Source organism: Capsicum annuum, mitochondrion (genome assembly GCF_002878395.1).
Source record: "Capsicum annuum cultivar Jeju mitochondrion, complete genome".
Taxonomy (NCBI): domain Eukaryota; kingdom Viridiplantae; phylum Streptophyta; class Magnoliopsida; order Solanales; family Solanaceae; genus Capsicum; species Capsicum annuum.
This window is the reverse complement of record NC_024624.1, coordinates 115,001-137,500: the sequence shown is the minus strand read 5'-3', so window position 1 is coordinate 137,500 and position 22,500 is coordinate 115,001. Positions and strand designations below refer to the sequence as shown.

The window sequence follows — 22,500 nt, the reverse complement described above, 5'->3', positions numbered from 1 at the left end:
AGAACAAAGAGGAGTGCTCCACTCCGAAAGAGAAGGAACGGAAAGAGCAGGCGGCAGAGAAAGAGACAAGGAGGAAGAAGGGGGCACTACGGGAAGAGCATCCAAGACGCGCTAAGGCAAAGGCATAGAGCTCAAACACAGGCTTAGTAAGCACAGATTCCCTAGAAAGAAAGATTTCCTCTCTTAAAGATGCTTTCTTCCTGTAATAGAAGTCAAACTCAACAGCTGACGCAACTACTTATGCACTTCCAGTCCACCCAGACCGGTAGTAGCAGCAAGCCTACTTCTTATTGCACTTGAAGGAGGAATAAGACCAAAAAGAAGGAGAACTAACGACGGGAAGAGAAGATAGTTAGTTTCTAAAGGCTGGACCAATCAAACCATATCGTATCGAACCATAGCGGGAGCGAGGAGCACATATTCTTTATTACTGACTTTTCGTGGTTGATCGCACCAACAGGAGTCGGTGCTTGTGAGTAGGAGAACATTCTTTATTGCAAGATGTTCGTCCACCCGCCGCCTTCGGTCAACTCAAACAAGAGGCCAGGAAGGACATTGTTGAAGGCTCACTGAGTGCTTCTAGGTTAAAGGGAAGCACGTCACTCACTCCACGGGAACTCGCTTTTCGGTTTGCTTCAGATTTGGCATTCATTCCCCCTCCCCTTCCTGGATTTCGCCTTATTGTCTGCTATGCTAGCCTATGATGGATGAAGGCCTTTCATTTTGGCTCTGTAGGGCTACCCACCCTATGGTATGGGCTGTTATCTCAAGGGCCTGGTTAGGCTCTTCTTGTTGGAGTATCCTCGCTCAGAGGCTAAAATTCATTCTCTCTTTTCTTTTGGGAGTGCCTGAAGAGACCTGCTTACTGGAAGGTACCATTCACAAAGAATGGTGAAAAGGTTACCTACCCTATGATCCTCCTTATCTTACAGAGGTTTACTACGAGCCATACCCAGCGGGATACATATTGCCCAAATGGAACCTAAAAGATGGGATGGGTGATCCATAAGATCATTTGGCGAGGTTCAGCCGGGATCTTTCTGGAAATCAAAACTGGTTTTGTTGAGGAACGAAGTAGCTCGTCGCTTACCCGCATTTCTCTTGGTATACCCACCTGTGTGCCTCCTAATTCCGTGAAGTCCTTGGAGCATGTGCGATTTATTCAGGATCCTTGTCAAGAAAGAAGTAAGTCCCTTATTCTTTCTTTTATGTTAAAAAGCCTGGACTCGAAGAGGGAGTCGATTCACGTACTTCACCATTTCCTGGGTCCTTATCGCCTTTCCCCGGTTCAGGGTATGGGTTCTTTCTCTATGTTTGAAAGTCCCGGTGTGAACTCCCCTACTGATCTGACTCCAGCGGATTCTCGAGAAGCCAATTCTCTCTCTCGATCTAGATCTACTTTACCGACAAGAGCTCTTAATGAATGAGCAATGAGTTTGATTCACACTATGAAAAGCAGAGGAAATAGAATATTATATAGCCTATAGCTATAGGGCTAGGCTCCGCTCCTCGCTCGAGCTACCAGCTTTCGACGATTTCATTCCTGTTGACTAATCCGAGTCCTTGAGAGCTTAGACGTCAGCGGGGAAGAACTCCGGAAAGAATTTCATCGGCTCCTCCTCTCTTGCCCTCTTGATGGTATCCAGTTGAAATGGTTGCTGGATTGCCCCTAGTTCAAGCTCTAAGTCAAGCATTCACGCACCAAAGACCTCTGACTACGCTCCTCAGCCTAGGAAAGAAAATCCCATTTGCCTAATACGTACTACTGTGCAGCAGATGATTTAGCTGCCCTTATTCCTCCACCAGCTTCTTCTTGGCATCAAGCCAGCCCTTATTCCTTGCATCAACAGGCAATCCCGCATAAAAGAAAGGCTACTGACTTGGCTGATTCAACAAGGGAAAAAGGCATCCATTCAAACAGCTCCCATTCCTATGTTGACACCAAGAGAAAGAAACCCTGGAGCCTTCCTCTCTATCCATTCCTTTTTCATAATCATAAAGGATGGAAATGCAACGCTTACTAAACCAGCAACAGCGGAGTAAGCTCCCATATCCGTGAAGGACTGCTTTCCAGCAGAGGAAAACTTCTCGTTGCTGAGCTTGCCGTTAAAGAGGAAGATGCTGATTCTATAGCAGCTCCGATTCCTTCACCGAGAACGAGAAGGAAGTCTTATAGAACGAACAAGCGCTAAAGAAGGGGGTGGGATCTCTCCTAAAAGAAAGAATTGACCTCGAGCCTGTCCTACTCATTCTCCTTTTCCCGTTCCTGACCCTGAGTGTGGAGGGGTTAGCCTTGAGCCAGGTCTTGATTGTTTATTCCATTTTGTCAGTTTAAGTACGTCAATGGGAGTTACGGATATTCATTCCTAAACTATGTCACCGATTGGTGACCTGATCCCGCTAAGCAAGAACAGCTACCGACACCAACTCTATCTTAACGACCGGTAAAGCCCTCTCTGACGGATATGGCACTTCACTGCTCGGAGAGGAATGAATTCTTCTCCAAATCATCTCTTCCTTTATTGTTGTTAAGAAAGAAGTCAATTACGTTCGAGCTTTTTGTCAACTGATTCCACTCAAGCAATAGAAAGAAAGGCTATCTCCTCTAATCTCTAACTATGCTGAGTTCAATCAAGCGTCGAACTAGTCGACCTCCTTACTTCTTTACCGCTCCTTCCCCTCACCCTCAAGTCACGACCTAATGTAAGTTCTTTCAGTCCTTTTCGAGCTAGCATAGCAGCTGATATGGAATAGCCCTTCTCTAGCCTGGAGCCTGGAAAAGAAGAGTCCGATCTACGATACGCCATAACCATCCACCCCGTCCCGAGCCTCGTTTGCTAAGCGGGCTCATAGTCCAAGCCTCTTGGTCCGAGGAAGGGGAACCCCATCGTGCTGGCTTGGCATGGAAGGACGGCTACCCAAAAAGTGTTTTTCGCAGCTTGGTCCGCGTAAGCTCAATGCTTATGGCTTTACCCAGCATTGCCACTCTTCTTACTATGTTGTGGGACCGCGAAGACAACCCACCACTGGAACTTGCTTTGCTCTCGCTCCGCTCGCTCCCACCTGTCTTCTTCCCACTATAGTGAAAGATCTTTCACCATAGCAGGAACCTCACTGACCTTCTCGGGCAGTTACTGATTTTTAGCTGGGGATCCCTTCCTGCTTATCCACCCACCGTAAACGATTACTAAAGGACTTGGAATACGAATGAGATCAAAAAGGCCATCATTGGGGCAAACGATGCAATAGCTTCGGTTAGAGCAAAGCCCAAAATGGCATAACCAAATAATTGTTTTGCCAATGATGGATTTCGCGCCACGGAATGAATCGAGGAACTAAGGACGTTTCCAATACCGATAGCAGCTCCCGCTGAAGCAATTGTAGCAGCTCCTGCACCCATTGATTTTGCACCTTCTAACATCTCGACTTGAGAATTCTCCTCACGCTTTTTCCATCACGATTTTCTCTTCGAGAACACTCGCCTCGTCGATTCTTCCCCTCGTTCCTTTTATCTTGGACATTGAGATGTTCATGCAAAGCATAGGCGTCACAAGCGGTACACTGAACACCAACCCAATCTCGAAAAATAAAGAGAAGTACAAGCAAGGACATTTTCTCGATCAAGAAGGTATTGAACTTCTCGACGCACCTCTATCAATTCCTTCTTTGCCTCATCTTCTTCTCTTATGAAATTTCTTTTGAAATCGATTTTTTCAATATTCAATATTTATATTGACAATAGTGTATCGAACAAATAGAATTCATTGTGATAAATGAAGTGGATCTATTTCGTTTTCTTTCTATTGATTGAGACCTAGCCTCTCTCCTTTGGTTCGTAGCCTTGGGTTATACACTTTTCCTTAAGGCAGAGGTTTTGCCCACTTCAAAAACATGTACTCCGTCGAAGGCAAAGAGGTTTTCAGCAACCCTAGAGCTAGTTCAACTTGAAGACTCTCTTTTTCTCTATACGGAATTCCTAGGAGTCCACAAAAGAAGGCAGTACCAAATAACCTAGAATAAGGAAGTTTTATACCTACTCAAGGGAACTAGCAAAGAAGCAATATGTCCAGTCACCTGGTCTTTAGGATTCTTACGATAGCAGGCGAGACTAAGCAGAAATACAAAGTCTAGGTAATTCTTTATCCACTCTGCCGGATCAATCACATTTGAGACCTAAGGAAGGTAAATTAGCGGCATCTCCTTCGAGAAGAGCCCATATTCTTTCAGTAATACTATGAGATAGATTAGGAAAGACTTCGTTTTCCGGGTCAAGGTTTGCATTTAGCTGAGGTAGAAGTTCGTTAGCAAGTGGAAAGTCAAAAAGGGGGTCATTCTCTTCTAATTGAACTTCCCCCCGCTTACTTGAATTCCTTCTAATTCAAGGGTTATAGGTGCATCCCCATTTCCCCCTTCGGCCTCTCCCTCTTCGAGTCGTCTTCACTTCTTCAATCCTGCTGCTCTTCTCCCTCTATATAGCGCGGGTAGCTTGCTTCCAAGCCACTGGCAGGAACCAGATAAGGAACAAGAGAGAGAAGCAGCTCAATTTCAAAGGTTAGGCGCGATAGCCACTCGTGCAGAAGGAGATGTTTGGGATAAAAGCCCCGTCTCATGGTGCTTTTGTTAGGAGTTCCCCCTCTCCGGTATATTTTACTGTGGCAACCCTGATGGAGAAGATTGTTGGCCCCCTCTCTGCTGGTTCTCTCAGACTAGCATCAACTGATGTTAAGGTTAACCCAATAGTCAGGTTTCATTACTTCCGAAATCCTGGTGATGGATGTGGAGAGGTGTGTGAACAGAAAGATTCATGATGTACAACAAAGCCGCTCCATGTAGGAATTCAAGTACCAACAAGAGTTTGGTCCTATATATTTCAGGTATGTTGGACCTTCATTGCCTGCTGATCTATCCAATGATTTTCTGATGGGATAGTTCTGTCGTTGTGACCACAATATCGCATTACCATGGCGGCTGCCTTGTTGGGAAAGTGGTTGATAGGAACTTAAGACTTTTTGGGGCACTCAGAGTTGTTGATGGTTCAACCTTTACCGTGTCACCGGGCACCAATCCGCAGGCTACTCTGTTGATGCTTGGCCGGTAAGTGCTTTAATATGCGTTGGATATTGTACAGAAGTGCGATTGCGACTAATCGGGAGCTTGCGTATGTAAACGAAAGAGTAGACATCCCCCTTGATAACTGAATGCAAGCGAGGCTGGACCTAGATTCGCGTATGTAAGTGAAAACGAAAAGAAAGGAGAAGGGGAACTCCTTTCTTGTCTAGAAAGGGGAAGAGGAGCTCAAACAAGGTTCAAAGATCCCCTCCCCAAAGTATGGTTTAAAGAAAGCCTTTCGGGTTAGTGAGGAACATGATAGTGAAAGAGAGAAGAAAGGAAATCCGTTTATGGCGGCTTACCTTCGTACATTCAAGAACAGTTGTGACTCCTTGGCATCTATCAATGCACCGGTGTCCCAATCTGATATGTTTACATTCCTTCTTGCTGGCCTGCCTTCGGAGTATGAAAGCTTTGTCACTACGGCGAAGCTTCAACGACCAAAACCAACTATGGCTGAGCTTCGGTCCAGCTTGTTGTTACATGAGTCTTGGCTTCAGCAGATGCATCCTATTACTATGTTGATGATCTTGTATACTAACCGAGTCCGCACTCGCCCGAGAACACGTACGTCCTCCCTGTAATTGTCTTGTCTTTGTTATGGTTTCAGGGCCTACGTCTACCCGTATGGAGCCACCATCATTCGCAAGGCTTGCTTTACATTGGACCCGATGTTGAGCCTCTCATAGCCTAGTACCGGTGAACTAGGTAAGCGACCCTGCAAGGCAGCCAGCCTTTCTGCAAAATCAATGTCCGCCTCGCCGCTGCTTTCGGGTAGAGGTAGGCTCTTGCTTAATGCTTAATGCTTAATGCTTAAAGCGGTTCGAGCTGCTCTCGCTCATTCTTTCGTTGTTGCTAGCTTGCGGTCACTGCGATGGTCACAAGCTCTCACTAGAAGGATCGGAACACACAACAGTAGCCCAGGCTTAGGTTAGGGCGCATGATCTCATTGCAGGGCTTGACCACTCATGCTCATCTCGATAAGAAGACTAGACTTCGTTCGCTAGGGCAGCTGATAGCTAGCTTAGGCTTCTCGGCCAGTTTCCCCTGTATTGATCCATTGTGTTAGCCGGCGAAAGTGGGCATGCTTTCATCGCTTCCGTGCTCCTAGTTTTCCATTGCATTGAGGAAGGTGATGTCCTACGGTCAAGTCAAACGGAATCTTTGTTAGGAATATTATCACATAAGTGTTTGTAAATGAAGAAAGGATTTTAGATTGTTGAAAGAAGAACCCTAAGGCCAGAGTGAGAAGAGTTATGACCCGATAGCTCTATGCCTACGGTTCCTTGTTAGGGGTTCATATAACATCTAAAGCTAAAGAGTTTTTGGCCTATACTTTTCCTTCTAAGGCTTCATCCCGGGAGAAGGGAGTTAAGGTAACAAGGATCGTTGAGTAATCCTACCTCAGGTATTTGAAAATCGAGATTCTTGTATTGCTAACCCTACGGAACCTAATGTAGCTCATGTAGCTATGAGGCTAAGAGTTCCTTCGGGGAGTAAGGATCAGAAAGTGACTCATTCGTCTTAGGGAGTTAGCTTCCTGTAGCTGGGATTGCGTTGCAAGAGTTCCTACGGCTTCGTCTAACTATACTTTGGCTTCGTCTACGTCTAACCAACAGCTTTGCCTTTCGACTTTGATCCGCCTATGAACCTTGGTTCACGCTCTACGTATCTTATTCTTTCAAGCCCTCAACATTCTGTCCGAATTGCTTGCTTCCTTTAGAAAGCGGTCACTCCTGTCAATGAATACCATTCATAGTTGTCTATGTTAGTAACATAGCCATAACGACTTTGTTTTACTGCTTGAGGTGGTGATAGCTTTTATATATCTGCAACATTATAAGCTTGCATAGTGCTCTTCCTATTTGTTTGTTTTCTCGGCTTTCTTCTGCCGAACCGAACGAAGACAGTTTCTCCTATCTCTGTACCTATTGCACTGATATCTTCTCTTTCGCTCTCTTTCTTCATTCAGGAAAGGTGAAGATTGAATCGGGAACCGAAAACGAAGCAGGAACAGACTTGTCCTTTGGTCGAGTTTGCTTCACTTCCTGAGCCCTCACCACTTCCTGCGACAGCTAACAAGGGGCATTTAGGACAACTCGTTCATTTAGCACAACTTCATTCCGCTCGGGCCTCTCTTTGGAGAGTCCCTTCTTTCCAATCTATAAATATAGTACTGGCTCGCTATTCATATTATTTCTGCTTGACCGGTACCAAGAACTCCATTTTCACTGAATTCTGGGTCTGGGCGCTTAGCAGCCCCTACTTTCACATTTCTTCCTATGTTGGTCTACTTCCATTTAGACTGACCTGGCAATTATCTTCCTATAGATAGCTCCTTGCTTATAAAAAGATTTAGTTTGAGAATCAGCTGAAGCTTATTCAGGATTGATCTTTCTTATCCGAGAGTCTTATCAAACTCTCTGCCACTGTAGGTGCGACACAGGTAGTAGTGACTGAAAGAGCTGATGCGGCATGATCGCGATTATAAGCGTCCTATTTAGTTTAGGGATTTAGGGACTAGGCCTGTTGAGGGACTGAGATGATTCATCTTAGTCTTAGTATGCCGGGTATGTCTTTGGCCAAGCCCAGGGATTGACAAATCTATAGTGGCCGGTCTATCTTCTTCTGGGCGAGCTGCGGAGCTACTTTTTCTTTCTTTCATTCCATCTGTCTTGCTTGATTGGTTAAAGAGAGCGCTTTGATAAGACTGTTCCGCAGAGAGTGTGGCTAAACACTTCTTCACCTTTCGGCCTTCAAAGGAATGGTCGGAACTGTGATCCCGATTAGATAGTTGCATTCTTCTCCTCTCTCTATTTTGGCTTGGGGCACTGTTAGGCTCATCTCTCTGAGTTCGAGCGGTTGAACTCCTCCCAGGCGAATCAATAATGATTGTGGCTGGACTCCTCTATTCATCTATCAATCTCGTTTATGAATGTTATGATGGCCAGGCATAGCCGGAACTCTTTCGTAGGCAGCTCTCGAGGCAGTGGCTTGAAACTAATCTCCCGCAGTCACCCACCATGATCGGAGCTGAGATGATTCATACTAGCTTGGTTAGGTCAATATCTGTACCATCGCTTCTATTTGATGTAATATAGTATAGAGGCTGAAGGCGAGAAATCATCAATTAAAGTAGATGCAGCTTCCCTGGCTTAAAGGACGGAACTCCAGCAAGAAATCTATTGAAGACTTGGTGCTGGGTTAGCCGAAAATCAAAGTTTATCCGGTCCCTGAAAAATTCGCTTTTTATGATTACATCGGCAATAATCCAGAAAGTGGATCTATTTCGTTTTTTTCTCTTTTAAGAAAAGGAAAATCTTATTTCCCGGATCATTGTACATTTCAATTTGAATTAGGCATTCTGTGTCCAACTCTAAGCAGTCCTTACCTACATATGCATCTGATCATATATGTATTATCTATTCCGACAAATAATACAAAAGAACGAGGTTTGGATGCGCTTCTGTCCTTAAAGGGAGTTCGCCGAGGGTGAGAACGAGAATCGAATCGATTGAATCACAAAGATCTATTCACTTATATATATAGAAGAAGAGGAGTAGCATCATTCCAAAGTCCTACTTCAAAGTCATAAATGGTAATAATAATTAGGTTAGGTGGCTGATCAAAAATCAAGAACATGCCCAGAAGAAAACAAAAGAAGGTGGATGTGGTGAGGGAAGAGAGGGTTTGTATTACATGTGATGACTGAAGGGATGGTCTTGTTTTTTCCTTTTCTATTTTCTGGATAACTTTGTATATGAGAATTGGGGAAAGCAAAGGAAATACTAGTATATAGTACTCCATAGGTAATACAGTAGTAGTTTTCCGGTGAGAGAAAACAGCACAAGAGCCAAAGCTCACCAGATGTTTCTGAAGTCATTCATTACCCAAAGCAAAAGGTAACTCCAGTCTAGAGAGCTCTAGTGTATTACAGTAGCATAGAGGTTTTCCGTATATTTGGTCTAAAGCTTCTAGAGCACCGGTTTCAAAGAGGATGCTGACGTTTCTCGAAGAAAGGTGGCCATGGAAAAGAAGGTCAATCTTTTGCTCCTTTATTCGTGAGTTGCTCATCTATGTGGAACTCCAGTGACCAACTAGAACATGCTCCCTCTAAGAAGACTGGAGTGGAATCTGCATTGAAACATCACTCCGATATCAAGAAATCAGAATCCGAGTTCCAAGATCAGGATTCAACTTCTACTCTGTCAACTGGTCAATCTAATCATGTGGAGGCCGCAATGGGAAAAAGCAAGACCGTTCTGCAAAATTTGACAGCTCATCCAGGTTGGGGTGGAATTTTAGATGTGCAAGCAGAGAGTGGAACAAAGGCATCCCTATCAGGCGAAAGTGCCACCAACACTCTTCCTCAGCCGCAAGTGCATCATGATCATCCAACGGCTTGCCTATCCTACCCTTGGGCTGACACTTACTTTGGAAGGCTCGTAGCTACTTATGGATCAAATGCCATCATTTATCCTCAAATGGTGGGTGTCACCTCCACAAGAGTTGCACTTCCTCTTGAATGCACAGAGAGCTTGCCCATTTATGTGAATGCGAAACAATACAGTGCTATCCTCAAAAGGCGACAGGTCCGTGCCAAGCGTCAGGCTCAAAATAAGCTTGTCAAAAACAGAAAGCCATATCTTCACGAGTCTCGACATCGTCACGCAATGAAGAGAGCCAGGGGTTCTGGAGGGCGCTTTTTGAACACAAAGAATATGCAGCAATCCAAGCCTTCATCTCCAAAGCACGATAGAAATATCTTTAATCGTCAGGCAGGTGGCAACATATCTAGTTACATGGTTCAGCACTCAGAGAGTGGTAGTTGGGGGACTTCCACCCAATCTGGTTCTGATGTGACAAGCATCTTCAATGGCGATGACATGTTCCAGCAGCCAGAGTTCAGAGTCTCTGGCTTCCCTTTTCACATGGGTGCTACCATGCAGGAAGCTGAAGACTTCATGCATGTTGGAACCTGACAGCACGCTTGTGTTATCCATGGTGGCGGTGCCAACACAGGCTGCATTGCAAATGCATTCTTATTGGTGCACACAAATGGATAATCGGCAGTTCATCCTTGGCTATGTTACTCTCCCTTTTCCAGATTGAAACCTTTAACAACACTTTTTCCTAAACTTTGGTCGTGGTATGGTATATGGTTCATGGTTAATGAGAAAAAGAGCGCAGGTTGGTGCTGCACGTCATCAAGAAGGGCAAGGAAAGGAGAAAAATATATTGTTCTTAATCAGAAATAGTGGAGATTAAGGCCGTTTTCTCCTTTTCGCGGTCGAGCGTGTATGGATCATCTTGCACTTTTATGTCTGTACTTGTTACTGTTGTTTGCATTTGTGGTTTTCGTTCTTCTGTGCTTTGTATTGTTCGAATTCTTAATAATTTGAACTGGGGCTTTATGCAACTTTATATCGAATCTATTTTTCTGGCTTGGCTAGGTGGGATAGCCGAGCCATTCCCCTTTCTTTCGGATAGCAGATTGGGCAAAACCACTAAAGAAAAAAATCTATTCAATTAGCAAAAAAGGAGAGAGAGGGATCATAAGTCCCAATATGATTAAGTCAAGTCAAATCCTCAGCCGCTTTTATAGGAAGATGAGCGGAAAGGGCACTCAACGCCAGGTCCGTCTGCCCTTCATCAAGCTTAGGTAGGCTCAAGCCACTTACACTTTACCTAAAGTGTGAAGACAATTCTTTCAAATAGGCTGAGGCTTCAGTCGACCATTAGCCAGGAGTGATCTCTTTTCGAACATAGGGGCATGCCTCTTTCAGCCCTGTGTCAGCTTAGCAACGCAAATAGACAGGAAAGAGGCCGGGAGCTGAGCTACCTCTACGAATATGGGAAAGTCCTATTCGCTTTGACTCTTCCTACGAGCTTTAGTAGTTTGAACCTGATCTCTAAAAACAAAAACAAACAGAGAGGAAGCCAGAAATAAAATAAGTGCCTACTATCTATGACTGGCCAGCGGGCGCTACTATATGTATAGAAAAAGGATAGGAGAGAACAAGGGCATCTCATTTCTTCTTTCAACCCTAAGAAACATTAAGGCGGGATGTCAGCAGAGTCAGGAAGGGATAGAAGAGAAATCGACTGTCTTTCTTTTGTCCCTGAAGCGTAAAGCCACTCGACTACCAGGAGTGGAGAGAACGGGTTCTAATCCATAGCATTGAGGTGAGGAAACGAAGTTCTCTTTTTTATTCGTTGAGGTGCCACCTTATTTATATCCTTGATTAGGCGAAAGGAAGGAATTGATAGTCTAAAGGCTTCCACTAGAACAGAACTGAGATTCTCTACTTTAACTTGACTTTGGGACAGAGAAGGGAGAACATGATCCTTTATAGAGGAAGTTACCCCGATGACTACGACTATAGGGATGATTCTCAGTCTGTCTTTGTTTCCAGCAAAAGCTATGAAAGAAAGCTCAGCTTAGGCAAAAGCAACTCTCTTACCTGACTCATATCCTCGAAACTCAACCCTTTTTTCACGAGCAGAGCAGCTCAATTTCAAAGGTTAGGCGCGCTAGCCACTCTCTCTTTTCTGGTCACCAGTTGGAACAATTGAATTGCCACCTCGATAAAGATAAACAAATAAAAAATCGCTGTGAAAAAGGACATATGGATTAGAAAGGCCTGACTTGACTCTCTCCGTCCATGGCTCTTTTTGATGACTTTATATATTTTTTTTGTTTGGTGTTCAAGGGCTGGACTCTTACCGCTTGTGGTCGGTCAGAACGTCTCTCTCAAGACTTAGATTAGCGCTCAGCATTCCCTGCAAAACTCCCTTGAACAGCTGAACGTCCAAACCCGATGAAGGCGAACCTGATCTCCCTGCTGGTCACCTTTACCAGCTCCATCTCCTCTACCGAATCTCCTGCGACTTCGTCTTCCCTTTTTGCTCATAAGTAAGTAAGCTCTTCTCCACGGCATATTTTCACTCTTATCTTCGCTTCCTTTATTCGGTTTCTGATTCTTGGCTGAACCAGTAGGTCCTTCGACCCTCAAAGCAATACGGTATGCTGCTTCTATGCTGTCCGTCAAACACAAATGCAATTCGTGCTCAGAAAAAGTCAGCTCGAATATTGCCCTCTTGTCTCCCTTCTTCACTCTACATCGTAGAGACAGGAGGTCAAAAAACTCCTCTATGTACTCTCTCATAGCCATTTCAAAAACAACCTTGTCTCAGATTCTTAAACTTATTAGTCCGTCACCTGGTAGAAATGAATCTTTAAACTGACGAACTTCTTGTTCTTCGTAGCGCTTCTCCTCCTGCTCCCTCTTCTGTCGTACATGTGCTCACCATAAGCCTGCCTTTTTGTTTTCCTTCAACTTCGTCTTCGTGGTAGTGAAATGTAACCGCTCCGAGTCCGTAATTTCTTCTAGTTCGAAATACTGGTCCATCGCGACTAACCAGTCTAAGACCACGGAGGGGTCTCAGCTTCCATAAAAGTTAGGGACCGCTACACTAGTCTTCACAATGACTCCACTTCCCTAAGTATCTGTGCTTCTCCTACAGCTTGCACCACATAAGGGCTGCCCCCACTACTGGAGCCCTCGCTCTCTTCGCGTTACGTCTTCTCCTTGGGGCATTTGGTCGCCCCCCTATTAGTAAGCTCTGCTTCTGACTCACGCCTTCCGGCCTGGCCTCTCTTGCTACTACCTCTATGGGCATTGCCATCCCAGCGCTTCACTTATAGCTCTCTGGGCAACTTCGGCTGCATCTTCCCTGCTCGCTGCGCGGCACTAAAGCGATTTCCTAAAGGCCTAGTAGGCCTAGCGATGGGAGTAGTTGAATACCTTTTTTTTTAAAAGACTAAAAGTCTTTGGCAAACCATGCCCAATAATCATTAGACCACATATATATATATGATAGTTGTATAACTTTATTTTATTGAGGCGACACACAAGCAAGACGAGCCCTGTCATGAGTGGAAAAGCCGGAAAGCGCGAACCAAGATCCATAAAAAAAAATTCGAATGAGGAAGATACAATCCCATTTTCATTTTTGAGAATTGTAATACCTGAACGTAGCCATCCTTGCTCCATTACATTAGAACTAGAAAGAAGTTACTATCGTTCTCGAGCTTTCCTTTGGGACGGACATCCCTTTTTGGACCACTCTTCAACAGCCCTTACCCTCTAGAAAAAACAACATCGTGTCTGATTTAGATCTTCTCTTTTTTTTTCTTTTATTTTATGCTTATTCGCTTTTTTTTTTGCCTCACGCTGACGCAGCCGTAGATCGGGCCCTGGAAGTCCTCTCTGCGATTTCTTCTTTTGATTCTGTTGTCTACGAAAGAATGTTCATTTTGAGGCTTTGCTTTCGAGCATCCCTTTTCTTGCTTTGAGTGAGGATTCTAGAATACTACTACTTACTACGAAGCTTCCTTGTTCCTCTTTCTTCCGCAGGCGTCTACGCTCTAATAATGGTTTATCCCTTTGAAGTAAACAACTCCTACCCTTTCTTTCCCCTCTCTGATCGCTGTCTCCGCGCAATGAATGGCAATGATTGGAAAAAAAACCTTTGGTCTCAGGCATAAGAGCTGGACTGGACTCTCGTATTCGGCTAATGAATGATCGGATCGGGGGGCTCGCCCAATAATCAATAATCAAGACTAATACAAGGCTTCCTTCTCCCTTCGGTCGAAGAAAAGATAGAAAGAAAAAAAGTAGTATACTAACCTAACCTTATTGGACAAATGCAAGGTCTTAAGGCCGACCCCTTCGGTGTCTCTTGGCCTTGGAGGACCGTAAGAAGCCCTTGGGCAAAAGACGGTCCGGAAAGGAAAGGGAAAGGTGCACTCTTGGAAAGAGCTTCGCGGTCGGGTGAAACACATAATGCATATACGGAAACGAAGTGTCCCTCGAGACCAAGAGCCGAAGGCGACACTTAACACTTCTTCCGATCTTTCCATGTCCTCTATGTTATTCGGTCCATCGGAGCTTGGAACATAGAGGAGAAATCATCTGTATCTGTTATAGGGACACCCTTCTTTGGAGTTCTCTTTCGTCTTCGACTCCCTCTGTTTTCATTCCATCGGGCCATGGCACATATAGAGAACGGTACGATTCCTGTTATAAGGACACCTTCGCCAAACCTTCCCCGTGGGTCGTTAATATTTAATATAATATGCAGAAACCCTGACTTCCTGTCTTCTCACAGCTCTTTATCCATCATGCTAGCGAAAAAAGTGAAAGTACGACGGGCTCCTCCATGAGAAAAGGGATTCCTTAGTTAATAGGATATGTCCTTTAACTTGGAAGATTGGAAAACCTTGGTCGTCCTTCGGACTTTAGTTAGCATCGAGCCCTCTTTTTAGGAAGAATAGGAAAAGAGTTTCAATATTGAAACAGCATTGGATAAAGGAAGTCTTCGTTCATTCAACGGCATTACCGACCGGTCTAGGCTCTTCGGGAGCAGAGAATAGGATAGGCTGCTGGTAGGACTGGCTTGTTGGGATAGGTCAGGCAAATTCCTCTAGTGGAAGGAATATGCCCATAGAGAAAAAGCCAATTAGTAAGTAAGATCGAAAGAGTAGGGACAGACTTTTGCATCAATCCTAGCCAGGGAAATCCCCGAATCGAAGGAAGAGTAAGCGAAAGGCTGCACATTCATGCGTAGACTAAGCTGTTGTCGGAATAAGCGCAGTTCAGAGGGACTGATTGATCAAGGTCTTACAGAATCTTATTTCATAACCAGGATTTACCCATGTGCAAACTGTTAGGAATGATGCTTTGACTAGGGGGAAAACGTCGAATAGTAAAGGCTATGCGCAATCAACACAAATCGGATTCTCGAACACCGCCTTTCGCACCTAATACCGTATTCTCCTTAACTCTTGGGCAAGAAGCCCACGGAGCGGTGAATCCCTCAGAGCTTGCATTCTTTGCTTCGGATTCCATTCCTTCAAACAATTCTATCACACACGGCGAATCGAGTTCAAAGAACTCTCCCCACAGCTTACTTCGACCTTTCTAACGTTGCAGCTAAACTAACGGAGGAAGGAGGAGGGGGGACATCCAATTGATCACAGAACTGGAAGAGGTTCGATTCCTCTTTGATGTGGTTAAGCCAAGAGCGCAAAGCGCATGCGCGAAATGAGAGCGTCAGGAATGGGAAGACAAGAGAATGCCCGGGTACTCCATCTACCAAAAGAAATGATTGAAATAGAGCGAAGAATGGAAAGGCAGGCTGCGAAAGCGCTGACTCAAAGGCTGATAGGATTGAACTCAAAGGGAAAAGGAAATAGGCTAAGCAAGAGGATTTACCATCGATCGTGAAAGACGAAGTGACTCACCAAGAGCATTGCCCATCAGGGGCTGCGGGGACAGGAGCTATAAGAACTAAACCAAAAGAAAATGGCCGTAGAAGGCTAGCTTTCAGAATAAGAAAAGGCACCTTATTAGCACGATAGGGGGATGCTTAGACAAGCAAAAAGCATTCAACAAAACGGACTAAATTCTTTCTTAGGAAGGATTCCCCTTACTGGGGGTGGGACTATTACACCAACTGAAGCTTAGGAAGGAATGGAAAGATAGGAAGCTTGGAGAGCTAATGGAAAGAAATGCGTAAGAAATAACAGATCCGCGATAGAAGTCGAATACGATGTTGTAACTAGGGGCAAGATACAGACTTTAGAGCGTCAAGTCATACACAAACCGGAGTGACTTCACTACCTGAAGAAAGAAAGCTGCTTCGGCAGGGTCGAAGAAGACGTGTAAGACACCGAGGGGCCGGGGCTTCTTTATTGTAAGGCGTCTAGAAGCCCAATTTTGGGCTTTTTTGTCGTGTCTTATGGGCATGTTCACAAAGGAAAAGGCTCTCCATGGGCAGCGTCTGCTTCGGCTCAAAGCGAATAGGCTGGCAGTCTTGAAGCGAAGGAGAATTCTTTAACTGTTCGGTGTCGGCATCTTTTCCTATCTCTAACTGTTCTCCTAACCGGGCAAGGTAATCGGCTAACCGGGAATTCATCTTCAGAGCTAAGTCCCAAGGAGGCAGGTTGGAATGTACGGGCGTAGGTTAGCGTCTCGTCCTACGAATGATAGCCTTTGAAGGCCGCCCACGGGATGCGCTGTACGGTAGTAGTTTATGTTAGCTGCTTATCCGGTGCCTTCTTTACGACTTTCGACCAAATTGAAGAAACTCTTGTTTAGTCAGGACGTCGTTCCCGTCCCTTGTGGTGCTTTTCAACCCTTTGCTTCGCAACCGTCGTCTTTTAGCTGATTGATGAGTGTCAAAGATAGACGTGTCACGCCGCATGAAGAAAGCTGTCAAGCATTGAATGAAGGGAGGGAGGCTCGGGCAAGGTTGTCGGAGCACGTCCGCCGTTGTCTTTTCTGTCGAGGTTGCTTGCAAGGAGTCGACACTCTGAGATGTCAATAGAGAGAGCAGAAAAGCGAGTCGTGAGTGTTCGAGTCTGTAATCTTGTCAAAGAGGGTTTGACCTCAACTAGGCTACGGGTTGTTATTCTGGTAGACATCACCCGAACGCCGCGTCCTAGACTGATGACACTTGCTCAATCTCTAAAGCGAATTCGGAAACTTTGGAAGAACCAATCTCGAGAGGTTGCATTGGGCGGGCGATAGGGACTCTGGATTTCTTTCTGCTGGCAAGGCATCTATACCGTAGATGTGCCGCGGAATCACCAATGAATCTAAGGCCGCGACGGGGACCGGGAGGAGCAGACAAAGAGAGTATAGAAAGAGTAGAGTCTTCACTCAGTCCATGAGAGAACTCCCTCTCTGATTGACTTCATCAGGAATCCTGAGGGTCCTGCCCTTGCTCTTTATCTCGGTATGGTTGACCACATTCCTGTTTTCAACCTTGGTAGGTCTTCGGTTCTGCTTATCGATCCGCTTCGACTCGATCGGATCACGGGATAACTTGTCCGAGCTTTCCCTCACTCTCTGCCTCAACCATTCATTCCAGTGATCTTTGCAATCAATCTCTCCCACAATAGCTAAAAGCTGCCGTCAGCGCTGTTGCACGAGTACTACGACAAACCCGTACCACGAGTACACTAACAAGAGAGGAACTACGAGCAGAAAGACTCACTCTGCTACTGAAATTCAAGAGATTGCGTTTAAATACAGAGAAAGAGAGAGTCAGTCTCTTGAGCGACCGATCAAGAAATGCAAAGATAAGGGGAATGGTTAGTGATGACGGCATAGGACACAGAAAGTTCCTTCTCTCTCTTTTGAATCCCAGGGATTGTCTCAGGGAAGAGGCCAGTCCCTGAAAAAGCCATCTCGATTGGTATCATTCAAATGCGAATATAGGCCTGATTGAAGCATAAAAGTGAAATAATAATAATGAGAGGCTTTTGTCCGTTGACGGTCATCTTACCTGTCTCCTACGCTACGCTCTCAACTGGATCAATCGCTTTGTCCTGATTTATTGAACAGGTGCCCTGTGGAACATGTTTTATGGAATTTCACTCTTTATTCCATATTTCTTTTCTTACTGATTGAATTCAGGTAGAGAGAGGAATATTCGATAAAAACCCTTAGTCCGATAGGGGGATAGTATACATTCAATCCGGATAAGACACTGAGATGAAAGACGAATCAAGCAAGAAAGGCAGAAAGGGGGCCGCTTTCTCGAGTGAGAGTTCTTTTTTGGGGTTAGTCTGACTGTCCTCATTCTAGTTGGTAGGCGTGCGAGTAAGAGGGTAGTAGGCGAAATTCTATGAATTGAATGGGACTTCAGCTTCGACAATCGTATCCTCCCTCCAGCAAATAAGGTGGAGTGGGCAAGGCAGAGAAGACAGGAAAAGACAAGCTCAAACTTCAGCATTTCCATTACCTGCTCCAGTAAAGGAAGCATTTCCAGTGAATAAGAACTAGAATTGTTGAAGAAACTACTAACTCTAACTATCTAACTGCACTGATCGGGGTCGATCTCACTGACCCCTTGCTTCACCACACCCAAGCCGGAGGCTGAGGAGAGCAGAATAAGGTGAAGGTGGATACCGCTCATCAAGAGCTTGGTTAAGTGTCCAAGACCGTATGCCTTGCTGGTTGGATCTGAATCTGAACTCAATGATTGCAATTCAAGAAGAATAAGAAGAATTGCTTAAGTAAGGTAGTCGCTTCTTTTTTTCGGTATACCGCTCTGCGAGCAGAGCGAATGAACAGAAATCTTTCCGAATATCATGAATATCCTTCGCCCCTTATCTCCTCATCTTCCTATTTATAAGCCACAGCTTACTTCGACGTTTTCAATTTCCCATAGAATCTCCGGAGCTTTCCTAGCCACTATAGTTTTCTTTTTTTATCTTCTTTGTCTGAAAATAGGTTTGATTTGCTTCACCTATGAGAATTTCTACCAATTCTTCTTTTATTCATCAAAGCTCATCCTAATCTCCGTCGAGATTACTGCCTTAGCCCTGTCCTATCATCTGTATAATGGAGTTCGTCATTTATTGACGGATTTTTCGGGATTTTTCTTTCGGAAGAAAAAGATTGAAATGACTGTGCAAAATTGAACCTATACCTTTCTTTGAGATTGAAACTTCCAATTCTGCTTTTTTTTCTTATGAAATGTTTATTATTCGTTGATAGATCTAAAGCTTATGCCGTAGAAGCTGACATCAGGCTATTGGCCTTTTATCTGCATCTTCCCTCGTAGAGTGGCGTCTTTTATAAGAAAAGACTTTCTCAGTGGAACTCAAAAAAAAAAAGAGTTTGAGCTCTTTTTTTTGGTTGACTTTTAGCCACGCGCGGCGGCTATGCGCATGTGTCCCAAAGTGACGTATATTTTTTGGTAATGGGTATACTCGAGAGAAAAGGTTTGGAATTCGACCTCCCCTTATACGCTCTAAAAGGGGGTCATGGACTCCTTTTTAGTTTAGGATCCCCTTTCTACATTCAATTATTTATTGAGCCTGGTGTGGAATCACCATCATTACACATTCATTCTTGGTCTGGCTGCTGGTCTAGCGAGCCTTCCTAGCCGCCTAGAGTGCAGCCTGCCTGCTGAAGACCGTAACGTAAGTAACTCAGTGCTCCATACGGGGGAAATGAAAGCAGAATTCGTTCGGATCCTCCCACATGTTCAATCTTTTTTTAGCGGTTTCCCCAGAGATCTTTATCATTAATGCAACCTTCATTTTGCTCATTCATGGAGTTGTATTTAGTACCTCTAAGAAATATGATTATCCACCGTTAGTCAGTAATGTGGGTTGGCTTGGATTACTTAGTGTTGCGCGCCTAGGAGGGCAGCGCGCTTTGGGATGCGGAGGAGCTATTATCGTCCAGCTCCCTAACCTAAAGCGGCACCGGATTTGGACCGCAGGGAACCGTAGCATGGGGGGACGTCTAATCCTTTTGCCGCCGCAAGGCTGGCTAATCGTACGCAGCAGGCTCGAATACCCCTGGTTCTGGAAGGCACATGAGTCCGAACGCTATGTTGAATGTGCGACCGAGACTACACTACGTAGGTACCTGTGCAGGTGAGGCGTCGGTCGGTCCTAGAAACGGCGGCAGCGGCGCGAGGAGTTAACGACCGGACGTGCTGCAACCTAGGGATCACCAGGCAGCTCTTTCGCTCTATAGGGATCGGGGGGGCATAGCACAATTCTTCTTGGAGGAGGGTTGTTTGCCCGGGTGACTGATCCTGCCATAATGTACTTCTACCTATTATAGCACCGGCAGCCGAAGTCGAGCATACATACGACGATCTTCATGCGTGAATAGCCGGGAGGAAAGAAAGGGCGGTAGATGATAATGAGAAAGGGCGCCGCGTCTGGACGGGCGGAATGGATGAGCGAAAGGTGTCATGCCATGGAGTGGGGAATAGCCCTCGTCTCATGTAAGACAACTAAATGCACCTCGAGGCCGAGGAACTGAGGGACCTTCTCGAGCACAGGATAGGTAATTGAGAGATAGAGCTAGCCTATTCGTTATGGGAAATCAATGCTCCGGGCCAAATAGAGCTTACCTACGGCACCTGGCTTTCTCCGGCGAGCTTTCTATCGTAAAGCCAAAGACGCCCCAAGACAAGGTACAACTGTTGGGAAGGGGACATGATCAATAGAACCTGGCTGGATCCGGGCTGGGATAGTGGCGCCCATTCTTAACCAGTTCCGAAAGGGTTCGCTCATGCTGGAGGGAGCATCCCCACTTAGTGATCGGTCCGCTAGTTCACGCAAATCCGAAGAAGTTATCACGGACGAGCCACATGCAGGGAAACTTGCACGTGTGGTTCTGGCCGGGCTTTCCTGAGGTATCTAATAACCTTGCTTCTGCTCGCCGCTGGCGCACCTCTCCTAACTATTGCCCATTTATTCTGGAATAATCTTTTTAGGAGGGACAATTTGACATATTTCTGCCAAATCCTTCTATTATTAAGTACGGCTGGTACCATTTCGATGTGTTTCAATTCTTTCGAACAAGAGAGGTTTGATGCTTTTGAATCCATTGTATTAATTCCACTTCCTACTCGCGGTATGCTCTTTATGATCTCGGCTTATGATTCAATTGCCATGTATTTAGCTATTGAGCCTCAAAGTTTATGTTTTTATGTGATCGCAGCATCAAAAAGAAAGTCTGAATTTTCTACGGAAGCCGGCTCGAAATATTTGATCTTAGGTGCATTTCCCTCTGGAATATTATTGTTTGGGTACGACCGGACAACTACCGATATCTATTAATATCTTTTCTTAGAATGTTCTTTAGAAATATATATCTATCTATCTATATCGTAAACTATCGGATCGGGTATTACAACGATGTGAAACTTGCAGACCTCATTGGTTGTAATATTTATCTTACGGGGGGAACGAAATCAAAGAATATATAGACTAGTAGAGACCCTCTATGTAGTTGTCTATCTAGGGCGATCGATCTACATCTTTCCCCATAGCCCTGGGGCTGTGTCTCGATCTCCTATGTGCGAAATAGTTGGGACTAGTTCCTATAGAGATTCCCCTTGGTCTAATTCCACGCCTTATGACGAAAGGGGAGTCGGCGTGGCGTAAAGTGAAGATTGGGGGGAATAGAAAAAATTCCCTTATGGGGTATTCCGAAGGTGTAACCTAGGCAACGAAAAAGGGGGCCCGATACTTCAACTAGAGGAGCGACCAGTTGGTTCACCAAACCCCGACCCAGCGTCACACATTCTCCAGGTCCGAAGGGATCCAGTGCCCAACTACCGACTCCTCCCGGAATTGCGTTATCGGAGCCGAGCCAGGAATGGCCGTTAGTGGACACCCACCACTTTTCACCGGTTAGAGAGGCCCTCTTTAATACATTAAGAAAAGATGTTCACAGGGGCCAGAAAGACTCGGTCATAGGAATTTAGAACACCTACGTGCTGGTAAACGAAAACCACCTCGACCGGATCAGAGTAAACAACACAATGTCGAATCAGGCCGCCCTTTGCCTTGAAAGAATTCACACGCGGCCACCAGCTTTCCCAAAATAAGGGGAGATCTGCTGCTTACTGCTCACGGAAACATCCGACCTATACTATAGTCAAGTCGTTCGCCTATCTTTCTGATCTCCTTTCCTTCTATTCATCAGATTTTTGGCTTTGACCCAGTGAAAAATGGGGTTGATGGTGTTGGCTAAAAAGGGGAGAGAGGAGAGCCTTAGGGTACGCTCACTTCTGCATTTTTGTTTAGGTTCTCGAGATTTTCAATCGCTCTTTTTAGTGGTGGGGAGGAATAGTACGTGAATGGCGGTTCTCAGACGAGGGAATCATTCCTCTCTAAATAAAATAAAAAGAAGCTAGAATCTTTCTATTGATAGAGCTTTCACGTCTGCGCATAGAATCCTTTTTTGCCCTTCCATTCTGTTCTTACGGTAGTTGGGTCGGAATCCGTGTGATGGTTCGAAAGTCGTTTCAAATATTCTTCGCATCCCCAGAGAGATAGATTGTTGCCATTGTGCCTTGGTCGTCAAAAGGGGCACGAACAGCCTTAAAGTACTGTTCCATGTCCCAGAGGTCTTCGAGCCTTGGCATTTCGAATCCCGTTGAATGGCTGTGGTTCCGGGACTCAAGTCTGGAGTCGCCAGGTGAGACATTCGGTTCACGAACCGGAAACCTATCTCCACAGCAAGCTCCTCAATTTGACCCGGTCCGTCACGCTTTGGACATCGCCACCGGGATCGTTGAGGCCCCATGAAGACGGCTCTACTTCACTGGGAAGACGCGGTACTCATTAGCGAGCGTCTGGTGACCAACGATTCCGGATTCCCCTGCCTTTCTGCCATAGTCTACACTTGTCCGTCCAAATGGTCGACCTTGCCATCAAGTTGGGTCACTCGATCCTTGAGTGTTTCCTTAACAACAGCCGCCGCTGACAGCACTCCACTGCTATCGTCATGTACATGGTACAACAAGAAGAGAATTAGCAGAAATCGAAAGGTTTTTACC

At 45.3% G+C, this 22,500-nt stretch overlaps 8 protein-coding genes across 8 annotated transcripts.

Annotated features, from left to right (window-relative positions):
* Nucleotides 1-989: 989 nt before the first annotated feature.
* orf145 (hypothetical protein) lies at nucleotides 990-1,427 on the top strand. The gene has a single exon. It carries the CDS (start codon nucleotides 990-992, stop codon nucleotides 1,425-1,427), a length of 438 nt encoding a protein of 145 aa, YP_009049692.1.
* Nucleotides 1,428-3,187: 1,760 nt separating this feature from the next.
* Nucleotides 3,188-3,421, bottom strand: atp9 (ATP synthase F0 subunit 9). The gene has a single exon. It carries the CDS (start codon nucleotides 3,419-3,421, stop codon nucleotides 3,188-3,190), a length of 234 nt encoding a protein of 77 aa, YP_009049691.1.
* Nucleotides 3,422-9,185: 5,764 nt separating this feature from the next.
* orf301 (hypothetical protein) lies at nucleotides 9,186-10,091 on the top strand. Its single transcript has one exon. It carries the CDS (start codon nucleotides 9,186-9,188, stop codon nucleotides 10,089-10,091), a length of 906 nt encoding a protein of 301 aa, YP_009049690.1.
* A 1,791-nt stretch (nucleotides 10,092-11,882) lies between these two features.
* On the bottom strand, nucleotides 11,883-12,284 carry orf133a (hypothetical protein). Its single transcript has one exon. The coding sequence runs from the start codon at nucleotides 12,282-12,284 to the stop codon at nucleotides 11,883-11,885; it is 402 nt and encodes a 133-aa protein (YP_009049689.1).
* Nucleotides 12,285-17,580: 5,296 nt separating this feature from the next.
* On the bottom strand, nucleotides 17,581-17,946 carry orf121 (hypothetical protein). Its single transcript has one exon. It carries the CDS (start codon nucleotides 17,944-17,946, stop codon nucleotides 17,581-17,583), a length of 366 nt encoding a protein of 121 aa, YP_009049688.1.
* Nucleotides 17,947-18,274: 328 nt separating this feature from the next.
* sdh3 (succinate dehydrogenase subunit 3) lies at nucleotides 18,275-18,607 on the top strand. Its single transcript has one exon. The coding sequence runs from the start codon at nucleotides 18,275-18,277 to the stop codon at nucleotides 18,605-18,607; it is 333 nt and encodes a 110-aa protein (YP_009049687.1).
* Nucleotides 18,608-19,172: 565 nt separating this feature from the next.
* On the top strand, nucleotides 19,173-19,325 carry nad2 (NADH dehydrogenase subunit 2; one part of a trans-spliced gene, as the record gives it). Coding sequence (YP_009049686.1) covers nucleotides 19,173-19,325 — 153 coding nt within the window.
* A 1,025-nt stretch (nucleotides 19,326-20,350) lies between these two features.
* On the top strand, nucleotides 20,351-20,742 carry nad2 (NADH dehydrogenase subunit 2; one part of a trans-spliced gene, as the record gives it). Coding sequence (YP_009049686.1) covers nucleotides 20,351-20,742 — 392 coding nt within the window.
* Nucleotides 20,743-21,851: 1,109 nt separating this feature from the next.
* Nucleotides 21,852-22,247, bottom strand: orf131 (hypothetical protein). The gene has a single exon. The coding sequence runs from the start codon at nucleotides 22,245-22,247 to the stop codon at nucleotides 21,852-21,854; it is 396 nt and encodes a 131-aa protein (YP_009049685.1).
* Between the last annotated feature and the right edge of the window lie 253 nt (nucleotides 22,248-22,500).